Raw genomic sequence first — 25330 nt, forward strand, 5'->3', positions numbered from 1 at the left:
CCTGAATCAACTTTGAAACTAAGAAGACGACTGGACTTCGACATTCTGCTGCTCAGAAGACTGAAGAGAATCTCCCTTGTGGCCTAGGAGTGGCCACCCTGTGAATACAGGCACCAACCAGCGAATTGACGTCTGCTTTGCCGCCGCCTCCCGCCCGAGCCCAGAGCCTGACAAGACCCAGACTCCCAGACTTCTCACAGCCCGATCCACAGTCCCTGCAAAGAAGGGACCCGTGGAGGCACCGAGAGACGTGGGACCGGCCATCTTGGAAGACACCCGAAGAGCTGACTGCGCAGCATCAGAGGCATCCTCGACGTTGTGCTTTGGGACTGAGAACCCCCACCACTGAGCAGCCCTTGCATCGAAGATCAGCCCCCCAGCATCTCCACGATCTGCGTGGGGCCCTTTTGCATTGTGCCACTCGACGCGCCATCCCGGCCACTAGCCACGTGGTCAGCGGCAACCTTGACGACGAAACCGAAGAACTACACTACGGGTCTGGTTGCTCCAGACTTGCCCAAGCTCCTGTAAAAAGGAGCACCCGCTCTGACCTTGCTGGTCTGAGTAAGACGCCTTTTTTGACTCCTGCGTGGCTTGCATTAGCCAAGGTCAGTTTGCTCCGATCAAGTTGCCGACACCGCCAACAGCGAGAAGCCTACGTGGGACAGCTTGTGACCGACTCCTGGACGTCCTCGACCCCCGGTATCCACGTGGCTGCAGAGAGAAGCTACACCTCAACGCCTGTTTGCACCCGACATCGCCTGGTTCCAATCTGGTTCCACGGTAGTCACTGGCTAGTGACTTTGAACATTGTCCCCTCTGCTTTCAGGTCTTCACATCTTCAGATCCACCCTTAGATCCACCGGAACTCTTCACATCGAGCCGCCTGCAGCATCTTCAGCTCCAAGCACCATCGACCAGCGTGACGAAACCCGACACTACTTCGACCCTATGCACCCGCTTCCTGTGGGTGAGGTAACTCAGCTCCGCCGGTGTTCCCACACTGGTACACATCTCTAGGGCCTGTGTCTCAAGTTTCAGCTTTCTAGGTCACTCGGAAGGTTCCGAACTAACTAACTTTGTACTTTTTACGCACCATAGACTTTGCATTGGTGAGTGCGTGCACTTTAAACACTGCACCCGAGTCCCGCGGGCCTTTCCCGACTTAGTCACTGCTAGTCCCGATCAGCTCCAGCGATTCCCAAGGCCCTAGGCCTGTTTCCTTTCCGATTGGTATCTCTTATACCACTTTCTTAGTATATGGTTTAGGTGGCCCCTAGGGCTCATCCATATTGTGCAACTTTTGTGTATTTTAAACTGTCTTGTGTTTAACGCTTGTGCTTCTGTGCTCATAAAGAGTCCAGGGGATATTTGTAGTTAATAAATCTATATATATTTTCAATATATATATATCTGTGTGGTGTCCTTTCATTTGGTATTCAAGGGGGTTGTGTATGGTAATACAGCTGGCTTCACATGCCTTTCAGAGTTTAGCCTAAGACTGCTTTGTCCACGTTACCACTAGGATAACTGGTCTATAAGGTTGACTTACAACCAATCATCATAAGGGTTGCTTGGCATGGTACAAAGTGATCACTAGAATTAGTGAGCATTATATACCAGGCCAACTTCTCACATTGGTGAGCAGCGGATTGGGATCTGAGCTTGCTGTTGTTTTACCATTGCAATCTTTGAGATTATCATTTGAAAGATCACACAGGTACCTGTTAGGTACATATTAAAACAAGACTAGTATACTTAAGTTCTACTGAACTTAGTTGTTGTAGAGGATAGGGAGTAGCACACCCTGACTACAACTACTAGATAGGTTTAGTAGGTAAACACCAGTGTAGGTAGATTGCAACATATCCACCCACACTAGAGCAATGTCTGGGGCAGAAGGTTCCACTGGGAATGTCCCCGCTGAGAGTGACCCTCCAAAGGCACCATCCGGATTTGCTATATTTTCCTTTAAGGAACTAAGACAGCTTTGTGTCTTAAGGGGTCTGAAGACAGGGCCATCCCCTACTTCAGACCACCTCAGAGAGCTCTTAGACAAGTCTGAGGCTCTAAAGACCTCTAAAGCAGACCCCACAGGGAATGCAGAAGGAGGCTCTCCCACTGAAGATGATAGTGCAGAAGCCCCTGTCCCCATAGTCCAGGTAGATGAGGATGACCAAGTCACTGGACCTCCTCAGATAGATTTGGAGGAGGAAGAAGAAGAGGAGGAGACAGAAGGGGGGAGCAGTGATTCTGATGATGGCCGAAAAAGTCAGGTGCTGGTCAGCAGACTGAACCAGGCTAACTTAAGCCTATTTGGGACTGAATCTGGGAACAACCCATTCAGACCCCCAGGTGGACTTAACCAGAGGCCTAGGAGGAGGAGGACTCACTCAGGTGACTCTAACAACTCCCATGCTTCTAGAGGTTCTCATGGTCACTCCAGAAGGGAGATGACTAGCCCTCAGAGAAGGGAACATGAGGCCAAAATGAGAGAGGCTGAGCTTAGGATCCAGAGACAAGAATTAGAGGTTACCCTGGCCCAAGAGAAGCTTGCTAGAGCAAGACAGCCTAGAGAGAGTGGGGTAATAGAACCCACTGGTGGCAGCAATATCCACAAGGATAAAAGACAGGTCTTTTGATAACAGAAACCTGAGTAAGATTGTGCCCCCCTACAAAGCTGGGGATGATATCCACAAATGGATGACTGCACTTGAGAGAGCCTGCAAGGTACAGCAGATCCCTCAGGAGCAGTGGGCAGCAATCTTATGGCTCTCCTTTGAAGGTAGAGGCCGAGACAGACTCCTCACAGTTAGTGATGGGGATTCTAGAAACTACCTGGTCCTGAAGAGTGCTCTGATTGATGGGTTAGGCTTAACCACTGAACAGTACAGGTTAATGTTCAGAGATACCCAGAAGACACAGACTCAGGACTGGTCTGAATTTGTTGAGTGTGCCACTAAGGCTCTGGAGGGATGGTTGCTGGGAAGCAAGGTTACAGACTATGACAGATTGTATAATTTGCTGATGAGAGAACAAATTTTAAATAATTGTCAGAACCAGCAGTTGCATCAACATTTGGTTGACTCAGATTAGACCTCTCCCCAAGAATTGGGAAAGAGGGCAGATAAATGGGTTAGAACCAGAGTTAAGCAAAAGAACCAGAACCAGAACCAGAACCAGGGTGGTGACCAGAAGAAAACAGACCAAAAGGGTGGGGAGCAGAAAACTAAAGACCAGAAGTCTTCAACAGGGCCCCAAACTAATGCAGAGGGTGGGTCCCAAACTTCTAAGAAGAAGAAGAAAGAAGGTCAAAGAAAACCCTGGTGTAGTACTTGTAAAAACACCTCTCACTGGACAAGTGAGTGTAGAAAGGGTGGAGCCCCCAGCACCGCAGCCCCTAAGGCACCTGCACCCACTAGTACAGCTAGCAGTGCTGGTCCACAAACCAAGGGGGTAGTGGGTATCACCTTGGGAACTGAAGGAGATTCTGACCTAGTCAGAACCCTTACACAGGCTGTTCTGATTTGTGAAGGGGACATAGATTTGACCCCTGACATAAGTCCCAGTAACCTGGGCAAAGACAGACAGACACCTTTGATTAATAACAAAGTGGCTCAGGCTTACAGGGACACATGTGCCAGTGTCACTATGGTGACACCTAACTTTGTGGACCCTGGGCAATACATGCCAGGTGATAATTACCTGGTGACCAACGCCAGCAATGTCACCACTACCCATAGTGTGGCAATTGTTAACTTTTCCTGGGGAGGGGTAACTGGCCTAAAAAGAGTTGTGGTTAGTGCTGATCTCCCAGTTGAATGTTTGTTGGGCAATGACCTGGAGAGCTCTCTATGGTCAGAAGTTGAGTACAGGACTCATGCAGAGATGTTAGGGATATCATCACATGTCCTTGCTGTGACCAGGTCACAGGCCAAAAAGTGCCTCTCTGAATCTCAGGTCTTGGAACCTGGAACAATGGGCCAAGAGCCTTCCAAGAAGAAGAACAAGAGGGTAAAGGCTGTGCCTTCCCAACTGCCTACAAGTGAGGATCAGGCCTCACAGGAAGCTGGTCTTGAGACCCCCTGAAGGAACTGTCTCTGAAGAACTTGAACCTGATCAGGTTGAGTTCCTGGGGACAGGGGGGCCTTCTAGGGCAGACTTGGGGCAGGCTCAGTTAACCTGTCCTTCTCTGGAACCCCTCAGACAGCAGGCTGCTGCTGAGGCTGCTGGGAATGCTCCAGGTGCCCATAAGGTTTATTGGGATGAAGGACTCCTTTACACAGAGGGTAGAGACCCCAAGCCTGGTACAACCAGGAGGTTGGTTATACCTCTGCAATTTAGGGGTTTCCTTCTCACCTTGGCCCATGATATTCCTTTAGCAGGATACTTAGGCCAGAATATGACCTGGGACAGGCTTGTCCCTCACTTTCACTGGCCTCACATGTCTGAAGACACCAAGGAGTTTTGTCGCTCCTGTGAAACCTGCCAAGCCAGTGGTAAAGCAGGTAGCACACCAAAGGCCCCCGTGATACCACTACATGTGGTGGGCGTTCCCTTTGAAAGAGTGGGGATTGATATTGTAGGTCCGATGGATCCCCCTACAGCATCTGGGCACAGATTCATACTGGTGGTGATGGACCATGCCACCAGGTACCCAGAGGCAATTCCACTTAGGACCACAACAGCTCCTGTTGTGGCCAGGGCCTTACTTGGAGTTTTCTCCAGAGTGGGGTTTCCTAAGGAGGTAATATCTGACGGAGGTACCAACGTCATGTCAGGATATTTGACAGCTATGTGGAAGGAATGTGGTGTCAACTACAAGTTCACCACTCCTTATCATCCACAATGTAATGGGCTTGTTGAAAGGTTTAACAAGACCCTAAAGGGTATGATCAAAGGTTTACCTGAAAAGCTCAGGCGCAGATGGGACATCCTTCTACCCTGCCTTTTGTTTGCTTACAGAGAGGTCCCTCAAAAGGGGGTTGGTTTCAGCCCCTTTGAATTGTTGTTTGGGCACCCTGTAAGAGGACCCCTATGTCTAGTGAAGGAAGGATGGGAGTTACCTCTCAAAAAGCCTAAACAGGACATAGTGGACTATGTACTTGGTCTCCGCTCCAGGATGGCTGAGTACATGGAAAAGGCATCCAAAAACCTTGAGGCTAGCCAAGAATTACAGAAAGCTTCACATGACCAAAAGGCTGATTACAGGAACCTAAATAGTGTTCAATCTGTAAGACAAAACCACAAGGTTAATGTACAAAGTATGATAATCCTAAGTGATATGGATGCGAAGAACAGGAGAAGGAATGATTGCAAAGACAGCCTACAAAGTGCTCAGAAAAGTACCCATCAGCCCGCTCATTAGCGGAGCATCGTCATCTGGGTGGTTGGTTGAAATTGTGGTATCCAGTGTGCCCTTCCTCAGGATAACCTGAGGCTAGCAGAACTTGGACCACTTTGTTGACCCTCAACCATTAGAGATGACCAAGTGCAGGTTGAAAAGGGCTTAAGTTGCAGTGCTCAGAAAATTGTGAGAAATGAGACGAAAGGATAAATTGTAATCCAAGTGTGCTAAAAATACCTAACTTGATGTCATATAGAGAACTTTATTGGGTCTGACCATCAAGGTGGTATGATTAAAAGCAGTGTGAGAAATAGCATGCAAGGAATTGCTATTCACCATGATTGTAAACTGGTCGACATGTTTCAGCCTATATAGGCTTTCTTCAGGACTTATGATGCTCTACTGCAACGTTGTACTCACTGTGAAAACTACAGAACCACTCCACTTCCTTTAGTGAGGAAGATGGTATTTATTCTCCTGTATGTGAAAAAATGATAAAAATGAAAGATAACAAACCTTGTTATTGGTTCAAGGACTATCGCATATTTATGATGCATTGATTTGTCCTCTGTTCATCAACTCACCCAAATTGTAGGGAGGAACAACCTCACCTCACCTGGCACTGGCTCAGAGTGAAGGAGGCCACGCACTAAAAAAGAGAAAAGTAAGCAAGACATGCGTTTCAGATAACCAGTATTGGACTGGGAACAGTCAATAATAGTTAATACACTTACAGCCACCAAAAAGTGACAGTCGAGGAGGTCACAGGTTAGAAATGACAAGACTCTGTTGTTTAGATGTCATGCATCAATTGCAAGGACCTGACCTGTGTGCCAGGATCAGCGTCAAAATTTTTTTTATGTCTGTCCCAGAGCAAGTAAGAAAGGACCCCCATCGCCAGAGCCTCACAAAGAGATATCTACAAACTAACTGGGGGCGCCAGCGCTTTTTCTTCAGTCAATGCTGTAAAGTGCAGCAAGATTGCATTGATAGAAGAAAGACTGTCTTATTATCAGACAGTAGGCAAAAAACGGAGTTGCTGGTCTAAACTCCTCTTCAGCTTCCTTGCTTCTTAGAAAGAGTGCCCAAAAAGAAAGAACAAGAGAGGATGCATGCTCTCACCTCTCCGTCGTTGCCTCGCTCCTTGTCGTGAGCCGAGGGGGAGGTGAAGCTGCTTTGTCGGCGGTCGCGAGATATATGGCGGCCGCGGACCTAGCAGAGAACAACCGCCTCGCTCGATGGTGATTCGTTCTCTTAACAACCATTCGTATCGCTGAATTTTGAAGAAAAGCTGGTGTAGATTATACAAACTACCATTTGCAAAAAGGGGGGCCCTGATTGGCCAACCAGTCTGTCTCGAAGACTGTAATTGGTCCAATGTTAACCAATGCGCATCGGACACAGCTTTGTTTACCTTACTGCGTGCGGAAGAAAACACTCACAGTGTTGCGTATTAATGACACAACTAAACCATCTCTGAAATTATTGTCTTAATGTTAAACGGTCCGTTTTCACAAGACCGGAAGGTTGTGCCTGTATATGTATATCCGTTCCAAAAGTACCTGCGATCTCGAAAGGGATGTCGAGCCTGGGCTCTGTGTGCAAAAGCCCTAGTTCTGTGATCGGAGAATAAAATCAAACAGTACCGTCAAAAATAAACGTGTGTCACTCAGATATAAAAGTAAACATGTGTTTCCTCGTTATTCTGAGAACCCAACCGCTGCAGTGGTTCTTGTGATACAGACATGTATATCATAGCGTGAAGTATCTACAAGAGTAATTGTGTCATCAGCTGATGTGCCAAACGAGAAATCTAACTCAAAAAACGCAATTTTAAGTAATAGGGATTAGATAAATGCTGTAATGAATGCACAACATGCAGTCAGTAGCATATATGAAACCAATAGACAATAGGTGGTCTTATAAGCATGTGTATAGCCACTGAGGCTAGTTGAGATTGATGGCCAGACAGTATCAAAACAACACCAAATACCTTCCTGCTACTCGCAGGATATATATTACTTAAAAAGGTGTTATGTAGCTTCGTGTGCATCTACTCTGTCACCTTCTCTTGTCAGGGGGAAAGCTACTGTTAGAGTGTGCTAATGATGTGGTCCACATTGGCTGAGATCCAAAAAGTCTATATGCAGGTCTGACTGAAGAGGTGTTTATTAAAGGTGAAGCCATGGGATTTCATCATTTAAACCCTCTGTGTCACATTTCAGTTTATACACCCATTTTTGTTCCTTTCTCAATAAAAAATGGGATATGTCTGTGACATGATTGGGTATATATGGTTGTTCTAAGATGACCCACTTCATGTCGTCTGCCTGGTGTTTTTCTTCAAGGAAATGGGACGTGAGCCGGGTAGCTTGTTTACTGCGTCGAATAGTACTCTTATGTTCTTGAATGCGCAGTTTTATTTTCCTTGTTGTCATCCCTATGTATCTTAAACCACATGGGCATGTGATTAGGTACACGACTTTGTCACTGTTGCAATTTGTGTGGCGTTTGAGTAGCCAGGGTCGAGTTGTGCCTATGTCTACCGATAGGGTTTTTTTAGTTTGAGGGCACACTGAACAGTTCCCGCACGGGTAATGGCCCTGTACAGGCGGTAGGTTCCACAAAGTGGATGTGGAGTCTTCTGGAGTCTCTCGAAGTCTGGTGTGGACCAACTCATCTTTCAGATTCGTTCCTCTTTTAAATGAAAAAAGTGGTAGTGGGATCTTTTCACCAGAACTGTTCAAGATCTTCCATTTCTGTCTGATAATCTTTTGAAGTTTAGACGAGGAAGTATTGAACGTAGTGACACATACCAGTTTATTCAATGGCGGTTTTTCTACCGGTGCCTCTAAAAGAGCCTCCCGATGGTTGTTTGATGCACGTCTCAAAGACTTTTTTATGAGATGCCCAGGGTAGCAGCGCATCTTAAGTTTGTTTGAAAGGTCTTTAGCCTGAACACGGAAATCTGATATGTCTGAGCAGTTCCTTCTAACCCGTAAAAACTGTCCGAAGGGGAGATTTTCCCTTAACGAACGCGGGTGGTAGCTGTCGAATCTCAACAGTGAGTTGCGCGCCATCGGCTTCCTATACAGGGAACTAGCTAGATGACCATCGTATGGAAAGATCTCCAAATCCAAAAATGGCAGTTTTTCTTTGCTATGTTCTAAGGTGAACCTTAAGAACCGATTTTGGACATTGAGCCAGTTGTGAAAGGCCAACAAAGATTGTTCATCCCCACGCCACGCCACCAAGATGTCATCTATGTACCTCTTCCACACTCTCAAATGTTGGAGGTGTGGATTGGTGGTGTTGAGTATATGTTGGGATTCAAAACTGTGAACATATAAATTCGCCAGACTAGGCGCGAATTTACTGCCCATTGAGGTCCCAGATATCTGCAGATATAGGGAATCCTCAAAAGCAAAAAAGTTTTCTGTCATTGCAATCCTCGCAAGTTCTGTGATAAAGTGAACAGGCGTTATACTGTCTGGGGGAGACTCTTCCAGAAGTTCTTGGATCGTTTGTAATGTCTCCCTTTGAGGTATGCAAGTATATAATGATTCGACATCAAAGCTAGCTGAGATGTCACAGTCTGTATTGAACTCAACTTCTGGCAGTAAGCGGAGGACATCTTTTGTATCCTGAAGAAATGATGGCATTTTTTTGACCAACGGATTCAGAAAGGCATCTACAAATGATGATAAAGGTTCTAAAAGAGAACCGATCCCAGAGATGATGGGCCGACCCGGCGGTGGTCTGGTCGGTTTATGAACCTTGGGTAGTGTGTAGAAGTAGGGGATGGTTGGAAATTTAGCCACCAAATATGTAGCCTCTTGTGGTGTGATCCATCCTTCCGTACCAGCTTCTTCTACCAGGTTCTTAATTTCATTAGTGAGTCTCACTGTAGGATCCTCCTCGAGAAGAATGTAGAATTGATTATTCCCTAGTTGTCTAAGGCATTCTGCGCGATAAGCCGTGGTGTCTTGTATTACAATGGCCCCACCCTTATCCGCTGATTTGATTGTAATTTTAGTGTCTCTTGATAGGGTCTCAAGCGCAGTTCTCTCTTTTTTCGACAAGTTTTGGTAACCATCGTGGCTAGAGAAATCCAAAGATTTCATGTCGTGTAGAACTGCGGCTTCAAAGGTACTGAATCAGCGGATAAGGGTGGGGCCATTGTAATACAAGACACCACGGCTTATCGCGCAGAATGCCTTAGACAACTAGGGAATAATCAATTCTACATTCTGCTCGAGGAGGATCCTACAGTGAGACTCACTAATGAAATTAAGAACCTGGTAGAAGAAGCTGGTACGGAAGGATGGATCACACCACAAGAGGCTACATATTTGGTGGCTAAATTTCCAACCATCCCCTACTTCTACACACTACCCAAGGTTCATAAACCGACCAGACCACCGCCGGGTCGGCCCATCATCTCTGGGATCGGTTCTCTTTTAGAACCTTTATCATCATTTGTAGATGCCTTTCTGAATCCGTTGGTCAAAAAAATGCCATCATTTCTTCAGGATACAAAAGATGTCCTCCGCTTACTGCCAGAAGTTGAGTTCAATACAGACTGTGACATCTTAGCTAGCTTTGATGTCGAATCATTATATACTTGCATACCTCAAAGGGAGACATTACAAACGATCCAAGAACTTCTGGAAGAGTCTCCCCTAGACAGTATAACGCCTGTTCACTTTATCACAGAACTTGCGAGGATTGCAATGACAGAAAACTTTTTTGCTTTTGAGGATTCCCTATATCTGCAGATATCTGGGACCTCAATGGGCAGTAAATTCGCGCCTAGTCTGGCGAATTTATATGTTCACAGTTTTGAATCCCAACATATACTCAACACCACCAATCCACACCTCCAACATTTGAGAGTGTGGAAGAGGTATATAGATGACATCTTGGTGGTGTGGCGTGGGGATGAACAATCTTTGTTGGCCTTTCACAACTGGCTCAATGGCCAAAATTGGTTCTTAAGGTTCACCTTAGAACATAGCAAAGAAAAACTGCCATTTTTGGATTTGGAGATCTTTCCATACGATGGTCATCTAGCTAGTTCCCTGTATAGGAAGCCGATGGCGCGCAACTCACTGTTGAGATTCGACAGCTACCACCCGCGTTCGTTAAGGGAAAATCTCCCCTTCGGACAGTTTTTACGGGTTAGAAGGAACTGCTCAGACATATCAGATTTCCGTGTTCAGGCTAAAGACCTTTCAAACAAACTTAAGATGCGCTGCTACCCTGGGCATCTCATAAAAAAGTCTTTGAGACGTGCATCAAACAACCATCGGGAGGCTCTTTTAGAGGCACCGGTAGAAAAACCGCCATTGAATAAACTGGTATGTGTCACTACGTTCAATACTTCCTCGTCTAAACTTCAAAAGATTATCAGACAGAAATGGAAGATCTTGAACAGTTCTGGTGAAAAGATCCCACTACCACTTTTTTCATTTAAAAGAGGAACGAATCTGAAAGATGAGTTGGTCCACACCAGACTTCGAGAGACTCCAGAAGACTCCACATCCACTTTGTGGAACCTACCGCCTGTACAGGGCCATTACCCGTGCGGGAACTGTTCAGTGTGCCCTCAAACTAAAAAAACCCTATCGGTAGACATAGGCACAACTCGACCCTGGCTACTCAAACGCCACACAAATTGCAACAGTGACAAAGTTGTGTACCTAATCACATGCCCATGTGGTTTAAGATACATAGGGATGACAACAAGGAAAATAAAACTGCGCATTCAAGAACATAAGAGTACTATTCGACGCAGTAAACAAGCTACACGGCTCACGTCCCATTTCCTTGAAGAAAAACACCAGGCAGACGACATGAAGTGGGTCATCTTAGAACAACCATATATACCCAATCATGTCACAGACATATCCCATTTTTTATTGAGAAAGGAACAAAAATGGGTGTATAAACTGAAATTTGACACAGAGGGTTTAAATGATGAAATCCCATGGCTTCACCTTTAATAAACACCTCTTCAGTCAGACCTGCATATAGACTTTTTGGATCTCAGCCAATGTGGACCACATCATTAGCACACTCTAACAGTAGCTTTCCCCCTGACAAGAGAAGGTGACAGAGTAGATGCACATGAAGCTACATAACACCTTTTTAAGTAATATATATCCTGCGAGTAGCAGGAAGGTATTTGGTGTTGTTTTGATACTGTCTGGCCATCAATCTCAACTAGCCTCAGTGGCTATACACATGCTTATAAGACCACCTATTGTCTATTGGTTTCATATATGCTACTGACTGCATGTTGTGCATTCATTCCAGCATTTATCTAATCCCTATTACTTAAAATTGCGTTTTTTGAGTTAGATTTCTCGTTTGCGACATCAGCTGATGACACAATTACTCTTGTAGATACTTCACGCTATGATATACATGTCTGTATCACAAGAACCACTGCAGCGGTTGGGTTCTCAGAATAACGAGGAAACACATGTTTACTTTTATATCTGAGTGACACACGTTTATTTTTGACGGTACTGTTTGATTTTATTCTCCGATCACGGAACTAGGGCTTTTGCACACAGAGCCCAGGCTCGACATCCCTTTCGAGATCGCGGGTACTTTTGGAACGGATATACATATACAGGCACAACCTTCCGGTCTTGTGAAAATGGACCGTTTAACATTAAGACAATAATTTCAGAGATGGTTTAGTTGTGTCATTAATACGCAACACTGTGAGTGTTTTCTTCCGCACGCAGTAAGGTAAACAAAGCTGTGTCCGATGCGCATTGGTTAACATTGGACCAATTACAGTCTTCGAGACAGACTGGTTGGCCAATCAGGGCCCCCCTTTTTGCAAATGGTAGTTTGTATAATCTACACCGGCTTTTCTTCAAAATTCAGCGATACGAATGGTTGTTAAGAGAACGAATCACCATCGAGCGAGGCGGTTGTTCTCTGCTAGGTCCGCGGCCGCCATATATCTCGCGACCGCCGACAAAGCAGCTTCACCTCCCCCTCGGCTCACGACAAGGAGCGAGGCAACGACGGAGAGGTGAGAGCACGCATCCTCTCTTGTTCTTTCTTTTTGGGCACTCTTTCTAAGAAGCAAGGAAGCTGAAGAGGAGTTTAGACCAGCAACTCCGTTTTTTGCCTACTGTCTGATAATAAGACAGTCTTTCTTCTATCAATGCAATCTTGCTGCACTTTACAGCATTGACTGAAGAAAAAGCGCTGGCGCCCCCAGTTAGTTTGTAGATATCTCTTTGTGAGGCTCTGGCAATGGGGGTCCTTTCTTACTTGCTCTGGGACAGACATAAAAAAAAATTTGACGCTGATCCTGGCACACAGGTCAGGTCCTTGCAATTGATGCATGACATCTAAACAACAGAGTCTTGTCATTTCTAACCTGTGACCTCCTCGACTGTCACTTTTTGGTGGCTGTAAGTGTATTAACTATTATTGACTGTTCCCAGTCCAATACTGGTTATCTGAAACGCATGTCTTGCTTACTTTTCTCTTTTTTAGTGCGTGGCCTCCTTCACTCTGAGCCAGTGCCAAGTGAGGTGAGGTTGTTCCTCCCTACAATTTGGGTGAGTTGATGAACAGAGGACAAATCAATGCATCATAAATATGCGATAGTCCTTGAACCAATAACAAGGTTTGTTATCTTTCATTTTTATCATTTTTTCACATACAGGAGAAGAAATACCATCTTCCTCACTAAAGGAAGTGGAGTGGTTCTGTAGTTTTCACAGTGAGTACAACGTTGCAGTAGAGCATCATAGGTCCTGAAGAAAGCCTATATAGGCTGAAACATGTCGACCAGTTTACAATCATGGTGAATAGCAATTCCTTGCATGCTATTTCTCACACTGCTTTTAATCATACCACCTTGATGGTCAGACCCAATAAAGTTCTCTATATGACATCAAGTTAGGTATTTTTAGCACACTTGGATTACAATTTATCCTTTCGTCTCATTTCTCACAATTTTCTGAGCACTGCAACTTAAGCCCTTTTCAACCTGCACTTGGTCATCTCTAATGGTTGAGGGTCAACAAAGTGGTCCAGGTTCTGCTAGCCTCAGGTTATCCTGAGGAAGGGCACACTGGATACCACAATTTCAACCAACCACCCAGATGACGATGCTCCGCTAATGAGCGGGCTGATGGGTACTTTTCTGAGCACTTTGTAGTGTAGTGTAGTTCCTAGTTTCCCACTAGGCCCTGCGCATTGGAATAACATAAACAGTAGTATCGACGTGGAACTGCAGATATTCCAGGCCTCCACTGACTATGCTAAACTTAATTGGGTTGTGTTACCAACTAGCTCAGAGGTCACTGGAAACTTTCTTCTCTGCATAGGAAGTGATCAGCTTCCTTGGCACAGACAAGAAGGGATTCAGTTTTCCAACAACCGTGCAACATGACAACTTTGCTCCTCAGATCAAGAGTCGATCTCTAGGGTCGTGTGAAACAATAGACATGTATTTCACTCAGTCAGTCTAGTGCAGTTTACTTTCACGAGATGTAGAGAATAGAGAGACGGGCGTTTGTCAATAAAGGGTTAACATTTATTGAACAGTCTTTCTTCTCGTACAAGAGAAATGTATTGCCACAATTGCAATAATTGCTATTATAAAAAGTACGTACAGTAAGATAAGTATTGCGAAATAGAACTGTAAAAGCATTGATATGGTTTCTTAGCCATACAATGGTTTAAAAATAATAAAACATATATACAGTCATATATACACATTAGGCTAACATACTCAACTGGTGATTCTAACTAAGCCTACCCCAGTGTGCCTGACCTAAGCCTAACACGTGGAAGGGGAGCAAGTAAGTAGCTTTAAGTTAAGTTGGTTTTGCCAAGGTTTGTTTCAAGAATTCTCGTCTAAGGGTTTAGTCAACACCATACCTTTGAATAGAATGATGGAGGATTGGTATCTCCTTCAGGGGTCTCTCTCGATATCCCAGTCACCCGCGAGGGTAAACCGGAAACGCTGTAGCTGGATTTCTCTGCACGAGAAAGGCAGCGGCTTCTCTTCAGCGCGTCGAGGAAGGAGGGGGGACAGCGTCCGCGGGCAGCTGGAATCTGCTGGATGTCTTCGCAGAGGGAAGGCTGTTCAGCTCCTTAAGCGTACTGCACCATAGTTCGCGCTGTAGCGGCGATAATGGTATCAGCAGCTTCACCACCACAGGATAGCAGGCTGCAGCGACAGAGTGCTAGATTTACCAACACAGGGTCATGCAGGCAGCCAGCATCAGCAACAGTAGCTTGCAGCTCACAGCTCTCTTTGCTTAAGGCAACGTTGGTAATATTTATACCTGACAGGTGCCGGGTTTGACGCAAGTTTGCTGGACATAAGACGTCAATTAAAGATGTCACTAGGAAGTGATAGTTATCAGTTGCTCATTAGAGTTCCATTACTAATCAAAACATAGCAAGCGGGGATTTCCAGGTTTGCTGAGTTTTTATCTTGTTGAAGAACTCGGAGTGTTATCTAGGAATATCAGATAGTGACTACTGCTCTGTCATTGCACTAATTGGTCGCAAAGGAAGTGGCAGAGAGAACTATGCTGGAATGTGGCTCTGTTCGTGTGAGGCCAGAGATGACTTTTCAGAAAATCGCACTTGAACGGTTATGCCAATATAGGGAATAAATGGATTTATAGCCGAATAGGGGCATAAGGTCACAGTATCGATCAGGAACCTAGATAAACACGCAACACCCACTCCACGGGTTAATGTCCATCAAAATTACTAAAACTAAGCAATTAGATGCATGTGTAACATTGCCCACCCCAAAATACATAAATGCATTCGAAATAGGCGTACTTGTAATACATGAAATTTAGGTACTGTACGTTTTTTAAAGCATAGTAATCATTAAAAAAATTATTGCATATGAAATCAATGAACGATTATGCAAAAGGAATTACACATGAAGTATCTCTGACAGAAGGAAAGCGAGATAAATCATCACATAAAAATGCATTGTAATAACATGTGTGCTAGAGGCTGGTGTAATGTTGTTATGTCTCTAGATGTGTTTAGAAATAGAAGTGTGAAGCTTCTGTTCTCTAAGAATAGTTTTTACGTTAAGCAAAGAATTGTTCGTGCCAAAAAAGGGTCAATATTAAAAATGTCCAAATCAAAAAGTTATTGCTTGAACGAGGAAAAATAGATTTCCAAAGCTCTTGGCAGTTTTTTGTTGATCAAAACTGAAGGCCGAATTCAGAGTTCATGGGAACGCTGTGTGTCGGAAAGCTTCTAAAAAGTTATTGTTTCTGTACGGGTGAGAACATCGTATCAGACAGGCTCTTAAAGAATTGGTCTACAAATTCAGGTGATAGTTCAACCAAATTAGATAGCGCTGTAACTTGGCAGGTGTGAGAATGATTGCTGTCATCGAAGGCAGGACCAGCAATGCTCACAGAACGTTGTACCTGGATGATGTTGCTTTTGTCACTCGCTCCACTGTTACCACTTGGTTGTAGCACAGGAGTCTCCACGAATGCCGTCATCAGGATTGGTAGCCGCTGGGGACAACACAATGCGTGAGCCGTTATTGGACTGAGCAAAGTATCGACGTCCATTGGTACTGCTGATGGAAGTGAAAGACAGATGTCCAACACGCATTCATCGCCGCAAAGCATACACCGTAGCACAGGTAAAATGCAATTTTGCCATATCGGTCTGAATGAAAGGAACCAGGTCATGTTTAGATCTCTCAGCCTGGCCAATCCGAGGACGTTAGTTATCCTGTCCCGGTAGCGCATTGCTAGGATTGTCTCTTCCATTCCCATGGGAGCTATGTCTGAGCCGAGGCTTGCCATAACGAAGCAGGAGGGTCAAAAATAGAATCCCTGCGACGAGTCCCAAAAATAATGGTATTCCGCCAAAAATGGAGTGCACAAAATTAGGAAAGATTCCCAAAATTGCCTGGAAGGGTGTTAGCAGTCCCGTAAAGACTGTCTTAAATATGCCTGGGATGCTTGTTGCACTAGACATGTTAAGGAGTTGGCTGAACATTTCTACGAAATGCACGGGGCAATTTGTTGATAAAAGGTCATGAACTTCAGTAGCTGTCCTTGCAACTAGAAGATCATACGTCTCTTTAGATGACGTTATAGGCACTGTTGTCTGTAAAAGTACAGATTTCATTTTGCTTAATGTATCAATTCGTATAGAATAGAGATTCAGACGAGGCCAGATGCGAGTCACTGTGTCTGGAGGCCCACTCGGAAACAATGCTTGCATACAGCATTTGACCATGGATGTTACTTCTACTAGATAACTTTTCCCTGGCACAAGGCCACAACATCTGTGATCCGTTCTAAGAATGTAACTCCCGTTCGAAAGTTGCATAAAGAAGGGCTCTATCTGAGTTGCAGGTGTGACTAGCTGGTGGCATGAAAGGTTGTTTGAATTTCCATCACATGCTCCGTGTAAATTAATACCCTGACACAAAAGTATACCGCTTAGTGAATGTTTACAATTTTCACCACTAAGAAATACATTTTTGTCGCTGTCACTATAGCAAGAATGAGTGTATGGTAATTTCCATTCGGACTTTACATATCCTTTACCCAATTGTTCATATTGGCCAGCAGGTATGTACTCAAGGCACTTTTTAAATCGGAAAGTTGTTATCGGAATTGTGATAATTCCGTGTATTATCCATTCAATGACAGGACTCTCTGACATTGTCAATGGTAATCTCTCGAGTTTTTTGATGCTCAGGATTGTATAGTCTGCTCCTTTCTGTGCCAAACTGATCTGTTTATCAGTAAGGTTAAAACTGGAAAATAATGACGTTGTGTTGATTAAACGCCAAGGCACATAGCCTGAACGAAGATTTTGCAGCGTCCAGCCTAATTCTATAATAGAGCGTAATTGAGACTGGCCATGTTGTAACATTAGCAAATCTCTGTCTATCACATCAAAGGCAGAGGATACAATATTGTCCAACGAATATATTCTGGAAGACAGAGTCATTAACCCATTGTCTACTACAGAAAGTGATTTCTCCAAATTAATACGATCAATTTCTCGTATTTTTTCAGCAGTTTCAATTTGCTTTACTTTCCAAGCCTCGTTGTAAGCAGCATAGATACTGGTCGCTATGAAACGCTTTTGACGCTGTTTGCGTGGTCCAAGAATGAAATCGCGCAAATCAGCACCATCTTTTAATAAAGACAAGTGTTGCTTAATTTCAGCCTGTGTGGATGATTTTAGCCATTCAAGGCAGAGCTTCCCTACACTGTATATTCCTGGATGTTGTCTCTGGGAATATCTTGAGTCTAATCTGGTCATTTTTAAACCCTGTGTTTTATTCAGGAATCTATCTTGACAGCTATTTGTGTCTGTAGGCCAGATTAACCACTTTTTCCAATCAGGATTTGTTCTGTTGAAATGTAAAATTTGTGACACGTCTAACTCAATATCTGTGGTTGTATTCTCAGGTATTGGCTTCGGTATAGACGGTGTTTTAAGGTCTTTGATCTTAGCTAGGCCAAGACAAGATGTTTGGTGTATTGTGTCATTTAAAAATAACATTTGTTCTGGTATCATGCAGGTTCTAAATAGTGCTTCAATGCCTTGCACCTGCCAATCTTTTGTACCCCAAATTGTTTTCGTTTCAATATTATTTTTCCAATAATCAAAACCAAATGTCATCATTTTGTCATAAAATGCTTCTGAATATATCAATTTAGAATTTGTCAGCATTGTTTTCATTCCTGTTTTATCTAACAGTTTGTAATAAAACGTTTCTGCATTACTGGTGTTAAACCCTGAGAAGTATTTGAATTTCTCAAAGAATGCTTTAGAACTGCTTTTAGGTGGTGTAGAACAATGTTCCCATTGATTATACATAAAAACATTTCTAGGCTGTGCAGATTTATGCAAGTAGTGATCCCCATAGTGGGTGTAACAGAATAACTGCTCATAACTAGATGAACCTTGTAAATAATCATGATCTGTGAATCTAGCTGACATTACTAAATCAGACATCATGTCATTAATACTGTTAAAGTCCCAATCATCAGAGAATGTACTAGGTGTCACAAAGTCACTTAAGGAAACCTTTAGTTGATGAGGATATTTCAGGATTTCGACCGGACCATAGATCTCATAGTCTGTTTTCTCCCATACTACCCCACCAGGTATTGGAATTGCTGTGACATTTACTGTTGACAGTTCTCTTTTCTTCACGTGGGATGATCTGTGTGGTTTCAGGACTAGGTTGATGTTCTGACTTGCTGTGTCCATTCAATTGTAATGAACTTCCCTAAAATTAAAACTAAAATTAGGCATAGTAGGAGTATGAATACCCCTGAGATAATCCAATGCTCAATCAACGGTGAATCCAGATATAATTCTTTGATTTGTTGAAGGAGTCCTGCTGTATTTTCTTTAGAATACTTTTTTGTTTCTGGCATCACTTCGGGGTCGTTTTGATCTTCAGAGAAGTTGTCGAAGTTGATGAAATAACCAGAGGCAGTTCTGTCAATGGATGGGATTGTTCTTTCAATCTGTCTCTCGGTAGCACTTTCTGATGCCACATCATTGTAGACTGGTGTTGTTTCTTGACGAACTGTTTCAATCTGTGTTTCAAGAGGCACGAGTTCCATGGCATTATTGCATAGTCCTTCATTGTGCACTGCAGGCTGATCGAATGTGATTAGTCTTTCAGTTTGAACCTCTTGGATTGTTGCAAGTTTGGGTATTCTGTTATTTCTTGGGAGTCCACTGGGCCTACTGTTGATTATAGGCCACATGCTTGTGGTTTTACCAGATCGATAGACACGACTCTGTTCTCCTTTTTACCAGCAAGGGGCGGTAGCACAACTGATCTTGTTCCGGTGACTGCTAAGACAGGTACTGCTTTTCTGTAAGAAGGCCCAAATTCCTTCTTCACCGCGATCTTTTCTCTGACTAGATCCCCAATCTTTGGAATCCAGACAGGCCTTGCTGGGGCTGTTGCGGGTGGTGCCTCGTCAGTGGTACTTGGCTGTTGCTTTAACTTTATGTTGCTTAATGATTTTCTTGTTTCATTCAGTTCCTGTAAAACAGCCAAACGATCCTTTACATCAAAGTGCGTTGTTTCTTCTTGTACCACTGACATCTGACTATCGAGGTCCTGAACTCGCATTCTAATTCCGAACAATAGTTCGTATGGGCTGAAACCTTTTAGAGAATTTCTTGGCATGTTGTTAAGACTAGTCTGGACACTTATTAAATGTTTGACCCACCCAGCGCCTGAACCTAATACCTTCGCTGTTATAGATTGCTTTATGTCACGGTTTTTTCTTTCTACCACACTGTTCCCTTCGGGGTGAGACGGACAAGAATACCGCAACCCAATTCCCATGCTAGCCATGGTCTCCTTATAAGCTCGAGAGCTAAAAGCAGGACCCTGGTCAGAATGGAACGTGGTAATTGCGTATATGCCGATATTGACTCGCAAATCTTTTATAACCGTTCTAGCGTCAGCCGAGCGCTGGAGGCCTCATTTTTTAAGTGCTTTTCGTCTTAACTATTAATAGGACGCAGGATGGGGTGTAGGCAGCGTTACGCTTTTTCTGACTGGTAGCCGGTAGCATGGTTCCTTACTGCGATCCCTATTGCAGTTTTCACAGTTGTTTGCATATATTTGGTGTTCTACACTCATTCCCGGCCACCAGAATACTGATTGTAATTCAGTCAGTGATTCCTTGATCTCTCTGTGCCTAGGACCCAAACCCATATGTGCGTCTGCTATTAAAAATATTCTCCTGTTCGTGTTTGGAATTACTCTGTCCCCCACTCCAGGGATTCGAGCAAAAGGAACGGAGTTTGCATCGATTATGTATGCATAATTGAGTGGATAGTTTACGGGTAGTGCTGCACAGTCGCCTATTACGGTCGTTTTTACTGCTAGCATGGTTTCCCCGTCTATGTATCTATCTGTACGCTTTTTTGTGGCTACGGAAGCCGGTTTAGTTGCTTCCGCGGTGGCTGTATTAGCCAATGAATTCCCTGCAACATGAACGCCATCACGTTGAAGACTCTGTGCGTGAATCACGTGAGTCTTTTGTAGTTCTTTGTGTAAAAGAGCTACCTGTTTCCAGAGCATTTTATGCTTTATTGTGGCACCTGTGTCATCTTTGTAGTCGTTTTCGATCCAACTCTGCAGTTTATTGTTGTAAGAGTTGACGCAAAATTGAGAATCGCACACTATAAGTGTCGGGAATTCACGTTCTGCATTTTCGAGCGCCATCTTTAAAGATCTGATTTCAGTTCTCTGAACCGAACAGTTTCTTACAGATTCAGTTTTTGTTACTTTCGGTCTGAATTTACCGCACAGCCAACGACCTTTAATGATCGCACATGCTGCATCGTAGGATTTTCTCTCTACGTTGAAATGCTGTACAAAGCTATCTGTATAGATTATACATGCGTATTGTGGGAGAGGTAGAATTTCGATTGGCAGAGGATATTCTTCTTCATATTCTAAATCATTCAGTTCTTCAAATTGCGGGGCGAAATAGTATTTCACGTCTTCCGCTCCTAGAGAATCTATACACTGTATCCATTTCGGATCTAGTGACACTGTAGGCAGGTTTACTGGGCTGAATAGCGCCTCGAAGGCGGATTCCGCTGTGAGGATATTAATCCTTTTGCCGTGTGCTAGTTCTCGTTCATTTGCTAATGCGATTTGCACTGCTTTCACAGTTCTTTCTGTGGGACTGAATGTTTTTTCTGCTTGTGTGTACAAGTGAGATTTAATTGAAATAGGTACCTTTTCTCCCTCATTAGAGGTTAGGTACGTGAATCCGCATCTTCCTGGGATGACTCGGATTACAAGATCGATCGTGTCGTCACGTGTATCTAATTTAGTTTTTGCTAACATGTCTGTTTGCAGTGATCTCAAAATTTCTGTGTGTTTTTGAGTCCAATTGATTTGTTTAAAATCAGGTTTAATTAGTTCGTAGAGAGGTTTAACCCTCTCTGCGTAATTTAGGATGTAAGTTCTTCCGAAATTCAGAAAACCTAGTATTGATTGTAAATTCTTCAGCGTTTTTGGAGCTTGGAGTACAGCGCACTTCTCTAAGAAGTTGTCCGCTAGGCTTTTCCCTTCACTTGATAATTCGTACCCTAAAAATAGTACTGCCAGATGGGCAATTCGAGACTTTTTAAAGTTGAATTTGTAACCCTCTGCTGCGAACCCAAGTATTATGGTGTTCACTCTTTTCAAGTGAGTATCCAAGTCATCGTCTGTGAGATAAATATCATCTACGTAAGACAATGCTTCATCATCATAGATTTGTAGTAACTCTGTTACCCTAGCTGAGAATAGTCCTGGGCTGTTCTTGAACCCCTGTGGGAGTCGACAGAATTTTTCTGTGACCCAAATGCAGAGAAAGCGGTCAAATATCTGCTTTCCGGTGCAATGTTTTGACAAAAGAAACCATTAGAAATGTCTAATGTCGTTTTATATTTTTTCCTAACTATGTTATTCATTAGGGCTGCACTATGCGAGTTTTGTACTGCAAAAGTTTTGCAACATGCATTAAGATGTCTGTAGTCCAAAACTAGACGATATGAATTGTCTGGCTTGGAGACAGGAAACAAAGGATTGTTCATTTGAGAGGTGCATGTTTCAATCACCCCCTGGTACTCAAGTTGATCTAAGATCTCCCTGACTTGTTTTTTAGCTTCTTGCTTTATGGGATACTGCCGTTGGGCAGTTGGTTCACTTTTTAGCTGGATTTTGTGAGGAGGTGAATCCTCATCCCATCCTACATGATTTTTATACAATGCAGGTGCCTGGGCCACTGCCCATTTCCTTGCATATGTGTATTTTTTGTGAATCGGTATGTGATTCGAGAAGGCAGGCATAATCACTTCTTCGCCACGAGGGCACTCCATGACAAACTCTGGGGCCCAATCTTTTTCAGCTAACAGAATATCATAGCCTTTTGAGAGCTTATCCCAAAATAGACCCTTAATTTTCCTAGTCTTATCACCCTCTATACGCAATGTTATTTCGTATATTTTATGGGGCTCACTAAGTCTGGCATCGGCAGTTTCAACCTGAATGTATTCATTCGTGTCCACTGTCTCCAGATGACTCATCAAGATCTTGCGCGCTATACTGATTTCTGCTGCACTGTCCAACATTGTCAATGCCCACTCCCCGTTTTTCAACTGTGTCCTCAGTATTCTCGGCATGGTTGAGTACTCTAATACTGGCTACCTTCTTTTTCTGAAATTGAGATTTCTTATTTTGAGCAGGTTCCTTGTCTTTGGACTTGGTGTGCTCTCCTGGGTCTGACCGTCCTCTTCTTTCCGAATTCTGTGGAAGAGATCGAGAGGGACGTGTATCAATACTTTGATATCTATCAGGTTTTTTCAGATTATCCCTATTTCTAAGGTTATATCTTTTCTCAGAGGGCTCCCGTTGGGGAGACTGGCGTTCTCGAGTCGGAGTTCTCTCCCTCCGTCGAGGAGACCTTCCTCTGGACTGGAAAACTTTTTCCTTGGGAGTGGATTGTTTATTTCCATCCCAGCTCTTCTTAGGAGTGTTTAAATTATTTTTAATAAATCATTTTTCAGGATTTTCGAGCAGTTGGGGCTTTACTGGTTTTCCACCCAAGCTGTCTCTACCTAATTCTTCATAGCATTTTTCTATGATTTTGGCAAGCTCAACAGGATCTTTTATATCTGTTTCCTTCAACTTCTGGCGGATCGCCACAGATGCTGCTTCTCCTTTAATGTTGGCTAGTAATATAGCCGAGACCTGCTTGAAGTCTTTCAGTAATTTCATACCTAGATTTAAAGCGGGCTCTGGACCGAATTCATTTTGAATCTGTTTTAGCACTTCTGGTATTACCGCCATAGACGGAACACTGTGTGTTTTTGTGTAAATGGAAGCAAAGACTGTACCCCAAGTGTCGCAGTCCTCCACGTGTGGTGCGATTCCCATAGGAAGGCAGATGGTCAAGATTCTGTGTTTTTCAATAGGGGTAGTATCAGGAAATACTGCCTCTATTTGAGTGATTTTCTGTGCTAACCAGAAAGGAATTTGTTCCCGTTTTACGGGTGTTTTACCAAGACATGACTGTATGTTCTGTGGTGTAATTTTATTTGTGTTCCCCTGATGAGGGGTCAGCTGTGGTGTATTAACAGCTGGCTGGACTGTAGCAATCCGCATTACATATTGGACTAATTGCCTATGTATTTTTATTATTGTGTTTAGCTGTACTAACAGCTCTTCTCTAGACATTTTTACAATGTCAGGATGTGGTGTGTAGCTGGCTAGAACCGGCCACGTGGCTCCTGGTCTACCTAGTGGACCGAGCCTAGTTATGTGATCATTATGTTTTAGGGCGCCATTAAACCAGAGCAGGTGCTCTTGAAATTTAAGTGGAATTTCAATCTCCTCGAAAGGAGCGTACTCTTCCGGAGGTTTCTCTATTTTGTAATAGTGAAACTCTTTTGTTATAGCGTGTACCGCTGGAAAGTTTATCCATGAATAGAATACCTCTGTCTGCCGATATTCGTGAGCCTCTATCACGAAAATTACTGTACCACCTTGTGGTGTCAGTCCGTTATCTATAAGTTTTAAAGTTATAGATCTTCTTAAGTGGACCGGGATGATAATAGCATCCGGGTATTCGGGACCTTGCTGAGTCGCATCTGCTGCGGCCCCAGTGGTTCCGTTTTCTGGCATTGTAAAAATGCAAGGTTTGCAGAGTAGGTCTCCAAGGAGACAAAGATTAGGTGCACAATATTTTGGAACACTGTATCCTTCAACGTTGAATAAACCAGAGCTTTACATAGGAATCTCTTCCTACTAAGGTCGGGCGGATTTTAACCTTTCACCCACTCCAGACGTCTATTGGAGTATTTACGGGAGAAAGGGGTGTGAAATATGCACGACTGAGTTACTCTACAAGTCTTGCGTTAGTTTATCGCCTTACCAAACGTTTGGGCGCCATGTAGTGTAGTTCCTAGTTTCCCACTAGGCCCTGCGCATTGGAATAACATAAACAGTAGTATCGACGTGGAACTGCAGATATTCCAGGCCTCCACTGACTATGCTAAACTTAATTGGGTTGTGTTACCAACTAGCTCAGAGGTCACTGGAAACTTTCTTCTCTGCATAGGAAGTGATCAGCTTCCTTGGCACAGACAAGAAGGGATTCAGTTTTCCAACAACCGTGCAACATGACAACTTTGCTCCTCAGATCAAGAGTCGATCTCTAGGGTCGTGTGAAACAATAGACATGTATTTCACTCAGTCAGTCTAGTGCAGTTTACTTTCACGAGATGTAGAGAATAGAGAGACGGGCGTTTGTCAATAAAGGGTTAACATTTATTGAACAGTCTTTCTTCTCGTACAAGAGAAATGTATTGCCACAATTGCAATAATTGTTATTATAAAAAGTACGTACAGTAAGATAAGTATTGCGAAATAGAACTGTAAAAGCATTGATATGGTTTCTTAGCCATACAATGGTTTAAAAGTAATAAAACATATATACAGTCATATATACATTAGGCTAACATGCTCAACTGGTGCTTCTAACTAAGCCTACCCCAGTGTGCCTGACCTAAGCCTAACACGTGGAAGGGGAGCAAGTAAGTAGCTTTAAGTTAAGTTGGTTTTGCCAAGGTTTGTTTCAAGAATTCTCGTCTAAGGGTTTAGTCAACACCATACCTCTGAATAGAATGATGGAGGATTGGTATCTCCTTCAGGGGTCTCTCTCGATATCCCAGTCACCCGCGAGGGTAAACCGGAAACGCTGTAGCTGGATTTCTCTGCACGAGAAAGGCAGCGGCTTCTCTTCAGCGCGTCGAGGAAGGAGGGGGGACAGCGTCCGCGGGCAGCTGGAATCTGCTGGATGTCTTCGCAGAGGGACGGCTGTTCAGCTCCTTAAGCGTACTGCACCATAGTTTGTGCTGTAGCGGCGATAATGGTATCAG

At 43.8% G+C, this 25330-nt stretch overlaps 1 protein-coding gene across 1 annotated transcript in view; it reads left to right on the plus strand.

Moving 5' to 3' along the window:
* LOC147710048 (butyrophilin subfamily 1 member A1-like) overlaps positions 1-25330 on the plus strand; it is a 743009-nt gene that overhangs the window by 616655 nt on the left and 101024 nt on the right. Inside the window, exon 5 of the mRNA XM_086920707.1 lies at positions 9620-9661. Within this exon, the coding sequence (XP_086776833.1) occupies positions 9620-9661 (42 nt within the window). The remainder of the gene's footprint in view (positions 1-9619; positions 9662-25330) is intronic.

The sequence above is a fragment of the Lissotriton vulgaris genome, chromosome 5, assembly GCF_964263255.1.
Source record: "Lissotriton vulgaris chromosome 5, aLisVul1.2, whole genome shotgun sequence".
Lineage (NCBI taxonomy): Eukaryota > Metazoa > Chordata > Amphibia > Caudata > Salamandridae > Lissotriton > Lissotriton vulgaris.